This window comes from Tasmannia lanceolata, unplaced genomic scaffold (assembly GCF_043159265.1).
Source record: "Tasmannia lanceolata isolate RefF3 unplaced genomic scaffold, GAP_Taslan_0.1 ptg000003l, whole genome shotgun sequence".
In the NCBI taxonomy this organism is placed as follows: Eukaryota; Viridiplantae; Streptophyta; class Magnoliopsida; order Canellales; family Winteraceae; genus Tasmannia; species Tasmannia lanceolata.
This window is the reverse complement of record NW_027518680.1, coordinates 46,144,841-46,163,549: the sequence shown is the minus strand read 5'-3', so window position 1 is coordinate 46,163,549 and position 18,709 is coordinate 46,144,841. Positions and strand designations below refer to the sequence as shown.

General features: G+C 39.7%; 1 protein-coding gene across 2 annotated transcripts in view; it reads right to left on the bottom strand.

Moving 5' to 3' along the window:
* Positions 1 to 226: 226 nt before the first annotated feature.
* The window catches only part of LOC143854973 (protein HOMOLOG OF MAMMALIAN LYST-INTERACTING PROTEIN 5-like), a 58,276-nt gene continuing 39,793 nt past the window's right edge, over positions 227 to 18,709 (bottom strand). The window contains exons 3-8 of one of the 2 annotated variants that reach the window (XM_077365125.1): positions 6,039 to 6,148; positions 5,831 to 5,906; positions 5,487 to 5,627; positions 1,892 to 1,963; positions 1,564 to 1,635; positions 227 to 1,307 (exon numbers count right to left, since the gene is read on the bottom strand). In XM_077365125.1, the coding sequence (XP_077221240.1) occupies positions 495 to 1,307; positions 1,564 to 1,635; positions 1,892 to 1,963; positions 5,487 to 5,627; positions 5,831 to 5,906; positions 6,039 to 6,148 (1,284 nt within the window). In that variant the 3' untranslated portion in view covers positions 227 to 494. The remainder of the gene's footprint in view (positions 1,308 to 1,563; positions 1,636 to 1,891; positions 1,964 to 5,486; positions 5,628 to 5,830; positions 5,907 to 6,038; positions 6,149 to 18,709) is intronic. The other variant, XM_077365133.1, reaches the window with a different exon arrangement.

Sequence of the window (18,709 nt, the reverse complement as noted above, 5' to 3'; positions counted from 1 at the left end):
ATCTTTTTAAAGGAGCGAACAGAAAAACCTCCTTCAACATCAACAGTCCAAATCCATTCGTCTTCGCAATTGGGGCTTAAGTAACACTTTGTAAGCATCTCCATGCCACTCATTTCCTGTTTCTGAGATCGATGTTAGCTGATTTAGTAGAAATTATGCTTACACACAGCAAGCAAACTCACTTCGTCCTTCACATAGGTGATCTTGTTCTAGAGACAACTATGAGTAGAGAAAACAAGCTTGGCATTCACACAAGTACGGTCACTATCATAATTACATCAAATTTGGAAGAGTGTAAATACTAATAGATGAACATGAGGCTGCATATTTTCAAGTTAACTTTGTAAGAAACTAGTCATGTATGCCATTAATAAATGCCTGTGTAAGATTACAGGCAGGCATTAATACATCAACCTGTACAACCAATCAAACTTAAACACCAAATACCATTGTAGCAGGAAAGTAACTCACATTTGCAAGATCTTGGGTAAGGCTTAGTAACTTGCCGATGGATTGGTCAACAGATCAAGAGAGCGCCTAAGGAAATCCACAGCAACCGATACATCATCAAATGCCAGAGCCCCAACAGCAAACCTCGCTGCCTTGTGTGCGTCGGCGATCTTATCAGGTTGTGGCTGATAATTGCTGTCATAATGGAATGTAAAGGTAGATGGAGGTTCGGATCCAGGACGAGTTTCACTCCCATTGCCAGAATTATATTGCACTGTTGACACGTAGTTTGATGGTGGAGGACTTGAATGGTGCAAAGGTGCACTTGATTGATGTGGGATAGGAGGATCAGACCCCTGATAGTATGATGGGTAGTGTGTAGGAGCAGTTGGAAGGGTGCTATCGTTGAAACTAGGGTAAGACTGGTAATTAGGGAAAGTGTAAGAGGTCCCGTTTTCATGTGAAGGATAAGTTTGCGGTGAGGACTGTTGATCATGTGAAGGATAACTTTGTGGCGAGGACCGTTGTTGTTCATGTGACTGATAAGTATGTGGCAAAGACTCGTGAGAGTAGGGTTGATGTGGTAATGACTCGGGAGAGTAAGGTTGATGTGGGAAAGACTCGTTAGAGTCAGATTGATGGTGGAATGGCTGAGGATAAGCAGAATTTTCTGGTCTATTGGCAGGTGGAGGTGGTGGGGGTGGAGGTTGTTGGAAATCATTAGAAGGGTAATCACCACTTCCATATGAGGAATGTGTAGTATTTATAGAAGGTTGATGATTAACCTTGGCCACAAGTCGAGGAGATTCATCAACTCCTGGATGGCTAGATGGAAAGCCCTCACTTGGTCCCAGATCCTGCAGGAAAAAGAAGAAAAAAAATGAGGAGACAGAATCTTTTGGGGGACACCATGCTAGGCGGAAAAGTCGTTTCTACATTACCAGTGATAACAACCATTTAAAAAAAAACTCGTACCAGTGATTACCACAACCTATCAGCTTATACTCCAATTACCTTAAAGTTAGTTATTATTAAACTATGCTTCTAGAAAACAGAAGAGATACTGTTACTGAATACTCAAGGTGTAGTGTTTATAGAAGGTTGATGATTAACCTTGTCCACAAGTCGAGAAGATGGATCAACTCCTGGATGGCTAGATGGAAAGCCCTCACTTGGTCCCAGATCCTGCAGGAAAAAGAAGAAAAAAAATGAGGAGACAGAATCTTTTGGGGGACACCATGCTAGGCGGAAAAGTCGTTTCTACATTACCAGTGATAACAACCATTTAAAAAAAAACTCGTACCAGTGATTACCACAACCTATCAGCTTATACTCCAATTACCTTAAAGTTAGTTATTATTAAACTATGCTTCTAGAAAACAGAAGAGATACTGTTACTGAATACTCAAGGTGTAGTGTTTATAGAAGGTTGATGATTAACCTTGTCCACAAGTCGAGAAGATGGATCAACTCCTGGATGGCTAGATGGAAAGCCCTCACTTGGTCCCAGATCCTGCAGGAAAAAGAAAAAAAAATGAGAAGAGACGCAGAATCTTTTGGGGCACTCCCTGGTAGGCGGAAAAGTCGTTTCTACTTTACCAGTGATTACAACCATTGAAAAAAAACACTTTACCAGTGACTACCACAGCCTATCAGCTTCTACAAAACAAAAGAGATACCAATGCTGAATAGAAGAAATAATAGTTATTATCTAGCTATGCTATTTGTTAAACCATGATGGGTCCACCATCTTGCCAGTGGTTAGAACTTAGAACATATCGCAACTTTGAGATCATAGGCATGAATGCAGCTTACCAAAGAAAAAGAATCAGAATGTTGCAAAATAAAAAAAGGGGTAAAAACAATTGAAGAGTCCGTCTATTTAGGAAGCGATTTATAAAAGATTCCCCCTTCAGTAGAGTGCCTCTGTTGAGCCAAGGATGATTGGTGGAAGCAAGAGACCAATGCTTCCAGCCTTCCACCAACCAAAGTGTGAACCCACCAAGGGGATTCCTTATCATTCTGTGAACCCACCTTGTTTCCACCAACCAATGTGCACTACCAATCCTTTGGTTTTTATAAAAAGTTATGAAATCAGTTATTTTGGTAAGTTCCGAAAAAAATGCTGGCTAACTGTAAATTATAGTCAAGAGGCCAACTTACAGTATGCAGCCCCATGGGGCTGACCAGAAGAACAGCCCCTATCATCCCACATGCATGCCGCATGTAATTGGCTCGAAATATTTGAGTGAATGAAAAGGATGTGGGAGTAGAATTCCTCATAAGCATTATCGGAAGAAATACTCAAAATTGAGGTGCTTATACCCAGAACTCAAAATTGAAGGTATTTACATCCAGATTCAAAGGATGGATGCTAATCTATGGTGTATTTAGAAACCTTCGGAAAAATCGAAATGAGATCTCAGCAATGGAATTCACATATCCAAGAAATGTTGCTAATGATCCTTCTGTTAAAAATGAAATTTGGACAAAGAAGGATCCCATAGGTGCCTTCAATGATTTTGTCATTTCACAATTCAACAGACGAAGAGATTGGATATATATATATATTAGAATAGAGTTCCTAAGGTGTCACCTCATATAGCTTATATGAGGTGGCGCTTAAAAACATAAGGGGCCTACTTTGTTTGGATGATCCAAAGCATTCATTTGATAGGCCCTCACATAGATAGGGTGTGCCCAAAAAATGAACTTCATAGGATCATCCTAACCCTTCCATTTGTGGAGGTTGAAATGGATGGGTATAAACCTCCATAAATTTGCCTATTTTTAACCTCCATAAATGGAAGGGTTAAGATGATCCTATGGACCTGATTTTTTGTAGGCACCATATCCATCTAAGGGCCTTTCAAATGAGTGGTTTGGATCACCCCAAAAATGTGGGCCCCTTATGTTTTGTGAGCGCCACCTCATATAAGCTATATGAGGTGACACCTTAGGAACTCTATTCTCTCTCTCTCTCTCTCTCTCTCTCTCTCTCTCTCTCTCTCTCTCTCTCTCTCTATATATATATATATATATATATATATATATATATATATATATGAGGAAATGGTTTGCGAGCAGTTGCTCAGATAAGCTTATCTGAGCAGGAGCTCACAAACACATGTGGCCCCACATTTTTTGGGGGATCCAAAGCATTCATTTGGAAGGCTCTTCCATGGATAGGGTGTGTACCAAAAATCAGCCCTATAGGATCATCCTAACTCTGCCATTTGTTGAGGGAAAAATGGGCAGAAACATGGACACACAGTGTCTGTCCATTTTCCCCTCTAACTTTGATTGGGTTAGGATGATCCTGTTGATCTGATTTTTGGTACACACCCTATCCATGGAAGGGCCTTCCAAATGAATGCTTTGGATTCCCCCAAAAATGTGGGGACACATGTGTTTGTGAGCTCCTGCTCAAATAAGCTTATCTGAGCAGCTGCTCACAAACCATTTGTGATCCAAAGCATTCATTTGGATGGCCCTTCCATGGATAGGGTGTGTACCAAAAATCAGATAAAGCATTCATTTGGAAGGCCCTTCCATGGATAGGGTGTGTACCAAAAATCAGTTCAATAGGATCATCCTAACCCAATCAAAGGTGGAGGAGAAAATGGACAGACATTGTGTGTCCATGTTTCTGCCCATTTTTCCCTCCACAAATGGCAGGTTTAGGATGATCCTATAGGGCTGATTTTAGGTACACACCCTATCCATGGAAGGGCCATCCAAATGAATGCTTTGGATCCCCCCAAAAATGTGGGGCCACATGTGTTTGTGAGCTCCTGCTCAGGTAAGATAAGCTGCTCACAAACCATAGGGGAGGCCACATTTTTTGGGGGATCCAAAGCATTCATTTGGAAGGCCCTTCCATGGATAGGGTGTGTACCAAAAATCAGCCCTATAGGATCATCCTAACCCTGCCATTTGTCGAGCGGAAAAATGGGCAGAAACATGGACACACAGGTGTATGTCCATTTTCCCCTCCACCTTTGATTGGGTTAGGATGATCCTATAGGGCTGATTTTTGGTACACACCGTACCCATGGAAGGGCCTTCAAATGAATGATTTGGATCCCCCAAAAAAGTGGCCTCCCCTATGGTTTGTGAGCTCTGCTCAGATAAGCTGCTCACAAACCATTTCCTCATATATATATATATATATATATATATATATATATATATAGAGAGAGAGAGAGAGAGAGAGAGAGAAAGAGAGAGATTTTATATGGTGTAAGGGCTTACAACAATACGATAGGGGTACCGCCCTTGATATTTGATCCAACAGCAACTCACTTGTTGAGTAGTACTGTGGGATCAGATATCAAGGATGGTACTTCCACCCTACAAAGGCCTTATTGTTGTAAGCCCTTACACCATATATATATATATATATATATATATATATATAGAGAGAGAGAGAGAGAGAGAGAGAGAGAGAATGGTTTCTACACACAAGTGTAGATAAGTTATCTACACACTAGCTTAAAATACAATGGGGGCCCACATTGTTTGGGTGATCCAAAGCATTTATTTGATGGGCCCTCACATAGATAGGGTATGCCCAAAAAATCAGCTTCATAGGATCATCCTAACCCTTCGAACCGTGGAGGCAAAAAATGGACAGATTTGTGAAGGTTTATACACGTCCATTTTACCTCCACAAATTGTAGGATTGGGATGATCCTATGGAGCTGATTTTTTGTGGACACCCTATCTATGTGAGGGCCAATCAATCAAATGAATGGTTTGGATCACCCAAACAATATGCCCTCCACTGTATTTTAAGCTAGTGTGTAGATAACTTATCTACACTTGTGTGTAGAAACCGTTTTCTCATATATATATATATATATATATATATATATATATATATATATATATATATATATATATATATATATATAGACACACACACACACACACACACAGAGAGAGAGAGAGAGATTGATCTGATAGAAAAGAAAATTAAGATTTTTTGTTTGATGTCTTTGAGGTATGTCCCAAATTCAGTTCTAGAGACATACGTATGTGCCTTTTGGTGTATCTGAGGGAATTGACAAATCTTTATCGCCGCCAGGAGGTCCTGGCTCAGGCCTCCGTCCTTCCTTCAAAGCTTTCCTTATATCTGCAGCTTTCCAAGCAGCATATTTCTGCTTCTGCTCAAGCTGTCATAGAAAAGGGCATGTAAACATGTCAAAAAGAGATACAAAGTCAACTTGGCTAAATCAAATCAGAACAATTCTTCAGATCACATACAAAGAATAGTTAACAAGAAAACCCTCTAACATCAGAAAAATTTCTTTTCAAAATTTTTGACAGCTTGCCAAAATCAACAATATTGTAACTGATAATGTGACTATGAACTCACATCAGGCTGAAGTTCACCAAACTGATTAAGAATCTCAAAGAAAATGCTTGCCGCATAAAAGGTTTTCGCAGTATTCCTGAAACAAGTCCAGATATTAGGTGCCGATTTCCATGCAAAATTCCGAAATAAATAATCGCCAAATGTACAACAACATCAATCAATTCAACATATAAAAAAATTGAAATAAAAAAAAAGGATGTTGCTGTACAGGTCAGCTCGCCCAGCCCTGTCTTGCTTATCTGCCTTTGAAAAGACATTTGAGGCAAATCCTTCTACATGCAGGTAGTCATCAGGCCCTAACTTCAATGACTTCTTATCCTGTGAGAATAAACACAGATCCACAACAGTGAGGAGACAAGTACACAGCCAAATATGTAAAAGATCTTATATTGATAACAACAACAAATCTGCACCAACAAACAATAGTGCTCAAGAACATAACAAAAGACCTACAATTTATACAACTTTGGGAATATAGATTTACAACCTGTTATGAAGAACATGTAACTATGTAAGGCCCTGTTCGGTTGGGATTATTAATAATCGATTGTCCAGAACACACCGATTATACACTCGATTATTCTTAAAAGAGTGTTCTGTTAACTTATATAATAATCGCTTATAAATCATAATCCGATTATCCAATTGTCATAAAATACACATACCCGTATAATCACCAAAATTGGTGATTATAAAATGATTGGGCACGTTTGGGAGGTCGAGATTTCCCAAATTCTGAATCATTTTCCAATAAAACCCTCAAATAATTTCCAACATGACAATATTACTCGGATCTAAATATTCCCTTTCTCGAGAAACACTACCCCCTATCCCTTGCGAACGAGAGAAAGAGGATGGGCGCGAGAAACCCTAACTCCATTACTTTCGAAACCGTAGCTGCAAAACCCTAACTCCATTACTTTCTCTCAACAAAGACCTTGCGAAACCCTAACCAGAGAAAGAGATGGGCGCTAGAAACCCTAGACCTTGTGAAAAATCTTACATTCAACACTCTCCTCTACCTGCGAAACCCTAACTCCATTAGTTTCTCTCGAAAAAGACCTTGCGAAACCCTAAACAGAGAAAGAGAATAGCGCGAGAAAAAGAAGATCAAACTTTGGAAGCTGCTGGAACGTGCTTCAATTTCTGAGTTTTTGTCGACAATCTTTCCTCTATTTCATTTTTGGTAAGTGGATCTACAACTCATGAATCTGCGTTGAATTTCGTTAATAAATATTGTGGAAGTGCATGAAATTGTCCTGTTTGGAGTTGCTATGCCAATTACTGTTCGTGAGTGTTGAGTTGGAATGGTTAACAAGTTCGGAAACTTGTCCAATGATTGTTCCCAAGGTGGTTTTTTTTTTTTTTTTTGAGCAAATGGATTTTATTAGTGTAGATCTGAATTATTCCTCATCTAAAACGATTTCTCTGATGTTTCCAATTGAGTTTTACATCAATTTCACCACTGATCAAAGGATTGGTAAGGAATTTAATTGACAAGGGTTCTGTTCCATATAATTGAGGAATTTAGGAAAGAAACGAGCTCAGATTTTGCCATTCTGCTTGTGCTTTCCATAACACTGTTATTGAACATTTTTTTTATATGCATGTAAGCATATCATATAGATAGATTATTTTTTTATGTGCATGTAAGCATATCATATATATAGATTATTAATCCAATTCTTTTGTTTTTTTTTTTTACTCATGTAAAAATCCCTCTTTTTTTTCTTTTCTTGTTTCTTAACCAAAAGCAAGAGATTGATTAGTCTTCGCCTCTTCGGCAAAGCTACTGATAGAGTAGGATTCTGAGAGAAAACCCATTTCTAAGTAATGGGTTTCTCTTATTTTCCGAATCAAATGCTAGATATGGGGTAATTGTTGGTAAAGCTACAGTTTTGAGTGTGTTTCTGAGAATGCTACTACTGATATTGACACAACCTTGTTTTGTTAATTGCACTAACTCATCTTGTCTTTTGTTATTTAAACAGCTGTCAAAGGTTATTACAGTTCCCAAAAAGCTCTCAGAAGCCAATTAAAAAAGAAATGACAAGTTGAGTTTGTGCAATGCCCATATCAATAGCCTTCTCAATAGCCTTCTGAGAAATACCCATGTTCCAAGTATTGTTTTAACTTTCAACCGAAATCCGAAATTTCAGGTTTCGGTCGAGACCGAAACCGAAATGACACATACCCGAAACGTTACCTTATTTCGACCGAAATTTCAAAATTTTGGTCGAAATTTCGTTTTGAGAATGAGACAGTGTCCTTGTCTTTTCCTTTTTAATTGGCTCCTTAGAGCTTTTTAGGTATTTTAATAGCTTTTGACGACTGATTAAATAATAAAAGACAAGGTGAGTTTTTCTCAATTTCAAAAAATGGTAGTGGGTTTATTAGTAGAGCTCTCTCTTCTTTCTAATTCATTATATTTTTTCCTTGTGTTTTAAGTATTTGGGTTGTGTAGGCCTGCTAAATGAATATGCCTCTTGGTTATCTTGTTTTCTTCTGTATTTTCATTTTCACCTTTGTTGGTGATTCCCTTCTTTCTAATTCATTCATGCAGGCAGATCATAGTAGTACATGTTGTCCATTTTCTGTTATGTTCATTACCCTGTACGGTTTCTGATACTCTCTTCTACTTTATCATATGTTGTGCTTCAGTTGGAAACTGTACTGATCGATTTTGCTTATCTTTTAATAAAAAATGCTATAGGAGCAAACTAAGACATTGCTTTCCTTGCAGTGCGGGGTGCTGTTACATCGGGTCTGCCTCCTTCTTGGGTGGATTTTTCAGAAGAAATAGATGCAAATATGCAACGTGCACAGACAAATATGGCGGAGTTTGTGAAGGCCCATGCAAGGCTTTAATGCCATCTTTTGGAGATGGGAAAATTTGGAACATTTATCTTTTATTAATTTAAACATTCGTCAGAGGTTATTACAGTTCTTAGAAGGCTCTTTTTTTGGATGGTAGTTATTATAAGGCTCTTAGAAGCCCAATAAATCAGAAAAGACAAGCTAAGTTTGTGTACTTATCAAAACATGGTAGTGCCAATATCAATAGCCAAAGCATGGTATGCCAACAGTAGCTGTAACTGTATTTTTTATTCCCTTGTAGTTGCATTTGAACACTCATTTGTAAACCTGTAATTTTTGTATCTAAGGGTATTTTGGTCATTATAAGTTGTGTAGTTAATCACTCAATAAATGATGCAGCAGAACACAAGTATATGATAATAGATTATTTTCATCATACCGAAAGCTTCTGGCGGTTCGCTTCTACGCTCGGCCCGCCGCGTATCCTATCGCCTTGGAAGCAAGCTACCTGTCCCCTATCTCACCCGACAATTGGAAGGGTGAGCCTTCACCTTTTGGATCGTCTTCTGCCCAATGCGGTACCCCCATGTTCTTTTGTTCCCATCTCATTGGGTTTACCTTATTCACAGGTTGACCCCATCGTAGCAAGAAAAGGCAATCTTGTGCTATACTCCGGTGATCTCTTGCCTACCGAGGCACGCAAACTCCCATCGTGTCCCAAATCACATTCCGCGAATTGAGAAGGGCATCCATCAGCCCCTCTCGTAAGTGATGGACTTACATTTCTATTTCTATAGGATGGGACCCATCATTAGAAAGTATAAGGGCATACATGTAATTAGATAGACTTACAATAAAAATATATATAAGAGATGAATGTCGTGAGGTTGCCATTCAAAAAAATAAAAATAATGAATGTTGTGAGTTTAGAATTCAACCCGAATGAGTTCTTTCCTGTTCCTCTCTTTATTTTTACTCTTCTTGTTTACATCTTTCTTTGGTTTGTAGCATGTTATCAGAGCAAATTATGATCCTATTTTAAACCTCCCCTCTCTAGCTCGACTACTTTGTTCAAACATCCATTTTTTCTTGTCTCTTTTTTTAATGGTCCATGTTTCTATTTTATTTTATTTTTTGAATTGGTGAAGCCCTAATTTAGGAGTTTCTAGATTGTAATACCCTAATCTAAGGTTTTTTATTGATTGTCCGATGGTGTTCCGGCATACTAAGTTCCTCTTTTAATGAATTGAAATATATAAGCGGCGACGGACTGTGTCTACTGAACAAATGTGTCCGGGATGGAAATTAGTGCCAGAGTTGTCACGACTCATGAGAGGATGCTGATTTGTTTTATTTTTTGGGAAAACTAGTAGAAACCCCCTACTTTAAAAAGTATCTACAAGACTCCCTACCCCACCCGACGCACGATTTTCTTAATTGCCAATAGTTATGTGTTGTGCCTTAAATAACTTTTAGTTTTTTTCCCAGTTTACCCTTCATTATATTATCCTTATTTATAGAGAATGTTTACTTTTGGTTAGCAAAGATATTGAGGGCGTAATAAAAAAATCCCTAAAATCTCTCCAACATTAGTTGTAACTCCCCCCACCCGTCTCTCTCTCTCTCTCTCTCTCTCTCTCTCAAGTCGTTGGTCTTCTCTGTTTCTTTCAACGACAAACATGCATGTAAATGCAATTGATGAACATAAATGAATGTAAGTAACTCCATGTCTCACTCACAAATATTAAGTACAAATGAAATGAAACATTATCGAAAGCTATATAGATTGGATGGTTAGGATCATCCTATGGAGATGAATTTGGGAACACAATGCATTTTAGTCGGGCACGATAAATGAACGGTTTAGATCATCTGACCAAGAGGACCCCACCATATTGGCTTGTTGTTAGATTTATTTTGAAATAGTGTGAATATAAAAGACGAAATCATGGTCCACTTAAAAGAGAGCGAGAGAAGGGGAGAGAGTTACTTCTTTGAACAGAGAGAGAAAGAGAGAGAGAGAGAGAGAGAGAGAGAGAGACCTACTTCTTTGATGAGATGGATTCAATTAAGAGAGAGAGAGAGAGAGAGAGTCAAACAAAAAGAGAGATGCTTATGGGGTATGGTAGGAGGGAGATAAGTTTTCAAACAACTAATGTTTCCTTTATTGATGTAGGAGAGAGGTTTTAGGGATTTGTATTTGCATCTTTAATAAACATCTATATAAATAAGGGTAATATAAAGAAGGGTAAAATGGTTGATGAAAAAAATAAAAGTTACTAAAGGCACAAGATGGCATTCTTAGTAAATACGAAAATTTAGGGGGATTATGGTATATACTTTTTTATGTAGGGGGTTTCTAGTAGTTTTCCCTTCTTTTATTTTATTTTTTTAATAATGAGAGTATGCTTGTTTGTTCTGAATGATTTACAAAGTGAAGTAGTGATTTTGGCTAGCATGTACTCCTTTAAATCGTACTTGGTGTGTTTCAATTGCACTAAGTTCTTTAATTACATATTTAATTTTTCTTTTTGGATTATAATGCAGAGTAAATTAGAGGGAAGATCCGGTATGCTTAGTCCTTCATAGTTACTTGGACTTTAGATGAAATCCATTTACTGAAGGGATAAAAATATCTCCAATGTTCCAGAGCAGTTCAAGTTTTCTTAACCGCAAAAGGCGAATGAACTATCTTACGAATGAAGTACCTTCCTCTAGTACATCTTATAGTGAATGGATCCAAGAAAATGCCCAAATTATGGCATAGCTCTAAAATAGTATGGATCATACGAAGTAACCTTCCTATAGTACACCTTATGGTGAATGGGTCCAAGACGGCATACATCTAGAATAGTATGGATCTATGGATCCATTTGTTAGAACTAATGCAATGTTTTTGAAAACTACTAAAAGGATATGGGAATCACTATGTAAAATATATTCATTTGATATGCTTAGTTCACGTATTTACCAATTATATCATAAAATATTCTCTTTACAACAGGGTGATATGTGTGTTAGGGAATATTATATTGTTCTTAAAGAAATGTGAAAGGAGTGTATCAGCCTCTTACAAGTAATATATCAGCTCAAAGGCAGCAACATGAATAAGTCATAGTGGCCAAATTTCTCTCTGGTTCATGATCTAGTAAATTAAAGAGGAAATACCCTCCTATGATCCTCGTCTTTCTTGCTCTCGTGATGTGATCCTGACAGGACTACTTACCATTTAGCCTAGTCTCTACTTTTGGACACTTTTCTTTTTTAGCACTTTCTATTTTATTTTTATTTTTTGAATGGTGAGCACTTTCTATTTTTATGGAGTATATATTTTAGGATTATTATAATTTTTGGCATCTAAGATGTAGGGGTTGTCCACATTAACTCGGGCCCACATCTCACCATGTTACATTTGTCACACCCATATATGTATACCATGGCCCACGTCTTGTCTTTAAGTCACTTAAGTTAAATGACTTAAGAGAGTTTTTATCCTATTGGTTATTAGGTAGGGACCCACACATTTTTCAAGAAGAACCCAAGGGAGGAGGAAAACCTAAGTTCTTGTGAGAAAGCACAAAGCAACCCACTCCCCCCTTGCAGCCGTCAAGGAGAAAGACAGCGTTCTTCTCCCTCTCTTTCTCTTTCTTCTTCTTCTCCCCCTCCTCATTTCTCCTTTCTCTCCTCTCCTCCTCCTCCTCTTCTTCTTTCGTTCCCTTATCTCTCTTCTATTTCTCTTCTTTCCATTTCCTTTTCTCTTTTTTTCCTTTCTCTTCACTCACGGTTTTCTCCCTAATCAGTCCTTGCGGCTGGACTGCAGTCCACAACCACACCAGTCCACTTTTCCTTCCCTATCTCAACCACCCTTCCCTTTCCCTCCCCCCCCCCCCCCCCCCCTCTCCCTCTTTTCCCTGACCTATTACATGCAACTGAAACCTTCCAGCCCCCCACCTCTCCGCCCCGCTTTCTTCTCTAACTAGATTTCTCCACCACAGCATTTTATTCTCAATTAAAAAAATGTTGTCTTCTCCCACCCTCCGCTGTCCACCATCACATCGCTCCATCACTTGTTGCCCGCTTCTCGATCTCAAGTAGTTCGGATGATTTTCAGAAGATAGCCATCCATTCCATGTTGCTCTTTCTCATATTGTTGCCATGATAACTGTGAGATCTACCTCTCCACCACTCTTTTTGGGCCTTCTTTAAGAGGAATTTGACGCTCATACGCGCATCATCGGGTGAGATCCACTTCATCACAGCAATTGACTGCCCAGATCTGATTTTTCTTGTCATCCCACTCTTAGTACTGCCCTACCTACCCGGTTTCCCATTTGAGGCCTTTTATTATAGCTAAGCGGCATTTTGGGTCCTATTGGTAAATTGTTTCTAGCCATTTTCAGATTGTAGATATATGATTTTGACTCATTGCCCATTATTATAAAACCTTATTTTCTTAATGTCTGACTATTTACTTGCATGGCTTCTTGGGAATAAACTTTATGCCGTGATGAATTATCCTAAAGGCTAATATTCCATGAGAAGACTCTTAACACGTGAAATCATCGCGAAAGTTTAATCTGATATGGAATTGAGGACACTTAATTTAACTTGAAAGTTAGTCACTCTTGCTCCTAAAGATCATCAAAAAAACCTGCGAACGCTACGTTTTTTTTCTTTTTTTTAAAAAATTGACAATTTCATTAATAATCAAAGTGGGGACAAGATGTCCCACGCCAAGTACAAATGCGGAAATTAAAGCAATTACAGAATCTGCCACATTAGTTAATTTTAAGAAGCAGTGACAAACATGGTGTCCCTAAATACTCCTTCCTTTGCTAAAATGTCTGCTGCCTCATTAGCCGATCTTCTTCTATGTCCAATCCTGGGTTCCAAAATTCGTATAAGGTCCAAGATCTCAGCAATTAGCCCTTGAGTTCGCCAAGGACCCCTAGAAGCATTCGAAGCCCAACTAATTGCATTAGATGAGTCCCCTTCCACAATTATATGCCTCAAATCATGTTCAAAAGCCCATCGAAGACCAAAAAGAAGGGCTCTTACTTCTGCCTCATTTGCATCGCATTCTCCTACCGGTCCTGATTAGGACATGATGGTTGATTCCCTTTCATCCCTTATCAGACCCCCAATCCCATCATCCTTACCTGGATTACCTATGGAGCTCCCATCAAAGTTCAGTTTGACCCGGCCTGATGGAGGTGGTTTCCATTTTGGCATCGGTTTCGTCCGAATAGTTATGTCCCATATGATTGCCCACCAATTACGTAGAGTTTCAAATAATCCATATTGAACTCTCTTTTTTGCTTTTGTCCAGGAGATAATTTCCACTCTAATATCCGCAATAACAGGGCTTGCGCACCTTTGCGATTCCTCAAAAATCTGCCGATTGCGTTCTTTTTAGACATTCCATACAACGGCATACGGAATGGTACTCCATAGTAATCATCCTAAGTCCCCAAAAGGACCAAAGTTCTAGTTTAGCAGTACTCTCTTGATAGATTTAGGACAAACCCATGACATTCCAAAGATTCTAAACGCCTTAGTCCAAAGTCAGCATTAGGTGATCGAAGGTTTCCTACGCCTCCAAACACAAGTAGCATCTACTCGCTATATGGAAACACCTTTTTTTAAGTCGGTCACAAGTGCTAATTCGCTTGTGGACCACTGTCCATACAAACGCCATTACTCTTGGTGGAGCCATGGACTTCCATACTCAGCAGCTAGAAGAAGCCCGACCACTATTAATAGAGGCAAAAAATGACTTAGCAAAGAATTCCCCATTCGGTTCTGGTATCCATATTCTATTTTTTGAAATTCGAGCAGTATAAGGAGTTTAATTGTGTGAGAAGCAACTAGAGATCCAAGATTTCCTCATCCTTGAGGTCCCTTCTCAGTCTCACATCCCATAAACCCCTGCCCATGTTATTCTCTCTTACCAAGTAATCCGCCACAGATGCCTCAGGATTCAAAGCTATCCTAAAGAGCTTCGGAAAGGACTCGCAAAGCACTTTGTCGCCAACCCGTAAGTCACGCCAAAATGGAACCTCTAGTCCTTTTCTAATCTTATAGCGAACGAGACCTTCGAAATCTGACTTCACAGAGCAGATGGACCTCCAGGCCCCAGACCCCTTGCCAAGGCCTAGGATTTTAGCGTTCCATTCACCCCATTCCGATCCATATTTCCTTCCGATGACTTTGCCAAAGCGAAGATTTTTCATTTCCATACCGCCATAACCATTTGCCCAGTAACGACGTATTACGGGCTTTAATTTTGCCTATTTCAAGGTCTCCGTTCTTCTTCAATATAGATACCTTCTTCCAATTCATTAGATGTTTCATCTTCTTGGTGGTGCCATCCCCCTCCCATAGAAAATCCCTCTAAAGCTCTTTCAATTCTCAGAGCCACTTTCATTGGTATTTTTTATTTTTATTTTAAAGATGACAATTTTATTGAATCCATGAAAATTATAGTGGGGACCAGAAGTCCCTAAAAACAGTACATAGAGTCAACAGATAAAGACCAGGAATATATCCCTGAGCAAAAAGATCCGATAATTCTTCAAAACCAAGCCACGAATAACCACCTCCACCTCCAAACCTTTCCAAAGACTCATAAACCCTCATAAACCCATCCTCAGCCGATGTATCCAAAAAGTTTAAACAGGGACGGACCTTTTTGCTAGGGGGGTGTATATAGGTGTTTTGAATTTTCTCTAACTCACTTTCATTGGTATTTTGAATAACGACATAACGTATATAGGTGTTAAGAGAGGATTTAGAGAAGAGAAAGTGAGTTAGAGATGAAACTCCCCCTCACTAATATATTTATTAAAAGAGAGATAAGCACAATTACAATTATGCCCTCAGGCTTATTACATATATCCAACACTCCCCCTCAAGCTGGAATGTAGATATTATACATTCCTAGCTTGCTACAAATATCATTCAACGTTGACTTAGGCAAGGGTTTTGTGAAAATATCTACTAACTGGTCCCCAGATCGAGTAAAAGAAACATGTATCTCGCCCTTATGGATTCTCTGGCGAATAAAATGGCAATCAACCTCTATATGCTTAGTTCTCTCATGGAAGACGGGATTGGTGGTTATGTGAATCGCAGTTTTTTATCACAAAAAAGCTGAGCTGACGAAGAAGAAGGAAAAGCAATCTCTATCATGAGGGAACGTAACCAAAGAAGCTCCCCACTCGTATGGGACATAGCTCGGTATTCTACCTCGACACTAGACTTCGAAACAGCTTCTTGTTTCTTACTTTTCCATGACACTAGATTGCCACCAACAAATGTGCAGTAGCACGTGGTTGATCTCCTATCTGCTGGAGATCCTGCCCAATCTGCATCACAATAGCCTTCCACTCTGACATGTCCATTTTTCTTGAATAGTAATCCTTTCCCTGGTGCCCCTTTCAAATAGCGGAGAATCTGAACTATTGTTGTCCAGTGAGAAGCACGAGGAGCACTCATAAACTGGCTAACTACTCCAACTGCATAGGAGATAGCTGGGCGAGTAACCGTGAGATATATGAGCTTACCAATGAGTCTCATATACCTGCCAGGGTCTTCCAACAGATCTCCTTCCTCTGGAATAAGCTTCACTTTGGGATCCATAGGCGCAGATATAAGTTTTACTCCAAGATTCCCTGTTTCTTCCAGTAAGTCCAACACATACTTTCTCTGTGATAGAGATATCCCTTGAGAGGAATATGCCACCTCTATCCCAAGAAAGTATCTAAGCCAACCCAGATCCTTTGTAGCAAACTTTGTCTATAAGAAACTCTTCAATCTCTGAATTCCTCCTGAGTTGTTACCTGTAATGATGATGTCATCAACATACACAATTAAAAGGATGCACCCTGCAGAGGATTGATGACTAAAAACTGAATGGTCTACTGCACACTGTCTAAGTCCAAAACGTATGACAGCTTCACTGAATCGACCAAACCATGCTCGCGGAGACTGTTTCAAGCCATACAGCGATTTCTTAAGACGACAAACGGAGGAGGACATCTCCCTCTGAGCAGCATACCCTGGAGGTTGCTCCATATAAACTTCCTCCTGGAGGTCGCCATGGAGAAAGGCATTCTTGACGTCAAGCTGATGTAGAGGCCAACCATGATTAACTGCAATGGATAGTATCACGCGAACTGAAGGAATCTGCGCCACTGGCGAGAATGTCTCATGATAGTCAACCCCAAATGTCCGAGTGTAACCCTTGGCAACCAGACGGGCCTTCAACCTTTCAACTGTCCCATGAAGTAAATACTTGATTGAGAATACCCAACGACAACCAACTGGTCGAGCCCCAGCAGGAAGTGGAACAAGGTCCCATGTCTGGTTTTATCGGAGTGCACCCATTTCTAGATCCATAGCAGCTCACCAGCCAGGATGTTGAAGAGCCTCCTGTAATGACTTTGGTAACACAACAGAGGACAAGGAAGAAACAAAGGCTTGGAAAGAAGGCGTCAGACGGTCATAAGAAACAAAGTGAAAAATGGGATGTGCAGTAGAATGAGACCTAGTACGAGATGCAATGGGAGAATCAGAAGCAATGACAGAGGAGGGTAGAGAAGATACTTCAGTAGGCAAGGTAGGGACCTCGATGGAAGAAAGCGATGGATCTTGGGAAGGAGGTGGAGGTCCGACTTTTTGCATGCGGCGCCTATATTCTTTGGTAACTGGTGGTCGAGCCATTGGAACTGATGAAGAGGGCGATGGATCTGAGATCGTAGCAGGCTGTAGGGGTACCTGAGCAAAGTCAGAAAACGAAGGAAGAAATAATGGAACCTCATTCTCCAAGGAACTTGTAAGAGGTGGAGATGAAGGACCAAAAAAAGCTTCAGATTCAAAAAACGTCACATCTTATGAGACAAATCATCGTCGTAAGCTAGGACTATAACAACGGTAGCCTTTCTGAGTCCTAGAATACCCTAGAAAGACACAACGTTCCGACCGAGGATCGAGTTTGTCCCGACAGGACCAAGAAGGTGGACGAAGCAGACGCACCCAAATACTCGAGTGAGAGGGAAAGGATCCTGCTGAGGATATAGCAGCTAAAAGGGAGAAGAACCACGAAGGACAGAAGAGGGAAGACGATTTGTAAGAAAACAGGACGTCAACACAGCCTCCCCCCAAAAAGACTTAGGGACTCGCATTTGAAACATGATTGTGCGAGTAACTTCAAGTAAGTATCTCAATTTCCTTTCTGCGACACCGTTTTACTGCAACGTGTAGGCACAAGAAGACTGGTAAATAATTCCATGACCTGAAAGATAATCCTGAAACCCATGTATGGAAAAGAAAAACTCGTGAGCATTATCAGTGCGAAGACATTTAATATTGTAATTAAACTGATTCTTTATTTCAACATGAAATTTCTGAAAAGCAGTGAAGACCTGAGAGCGGTCTTTCAACAAATATACCCATGTCACACGCGAGTAGTCATCAATAAAAAGACTGAAATACCGAAATCCATTATTTGACGCGACCCTAGAGGGCCCCCATACATCACAATGAAGTAAGAAAAAAGGACTATCGACTCGACTGAGGACTCGTGAAGGAAAGGACACCCGGTAGTGCTTCCCGAGTTCACACGACTCGCACTTGAATGGAGAGACTGAAGAAGGAACATAAGACGTCTGTTGAAAGCGCTGAAGAGACAAATGACCAAGACGACAGTGCCACTGATAGGCGTCAACTGAGCTATGCAAGGCTGTAGGAGAACGACTGTAGTCAAGGCTGTAAAGGACATCTATCTCACGACTCGATCCAATCGTCTTCCCAGTCGAAAGATCCTGAAATACACTATACAATGGATAAAATGAGATGGAGCATTAAAGATTTTTCATTAATTGACTAACAGAAAGTAAACTAAATGGAGATTTAAGGACACATAGTACAGATGATAAAGAAATATTAGGCGAGGGGTATTGTACCAATACCAGTGATGGAGGAACTGGACCCATCAGCAAGGGTAATGGTCTGAGAGCTTGTGGGGATAGAACGAAAAGATGACAGCTGAGAAGAGTTACC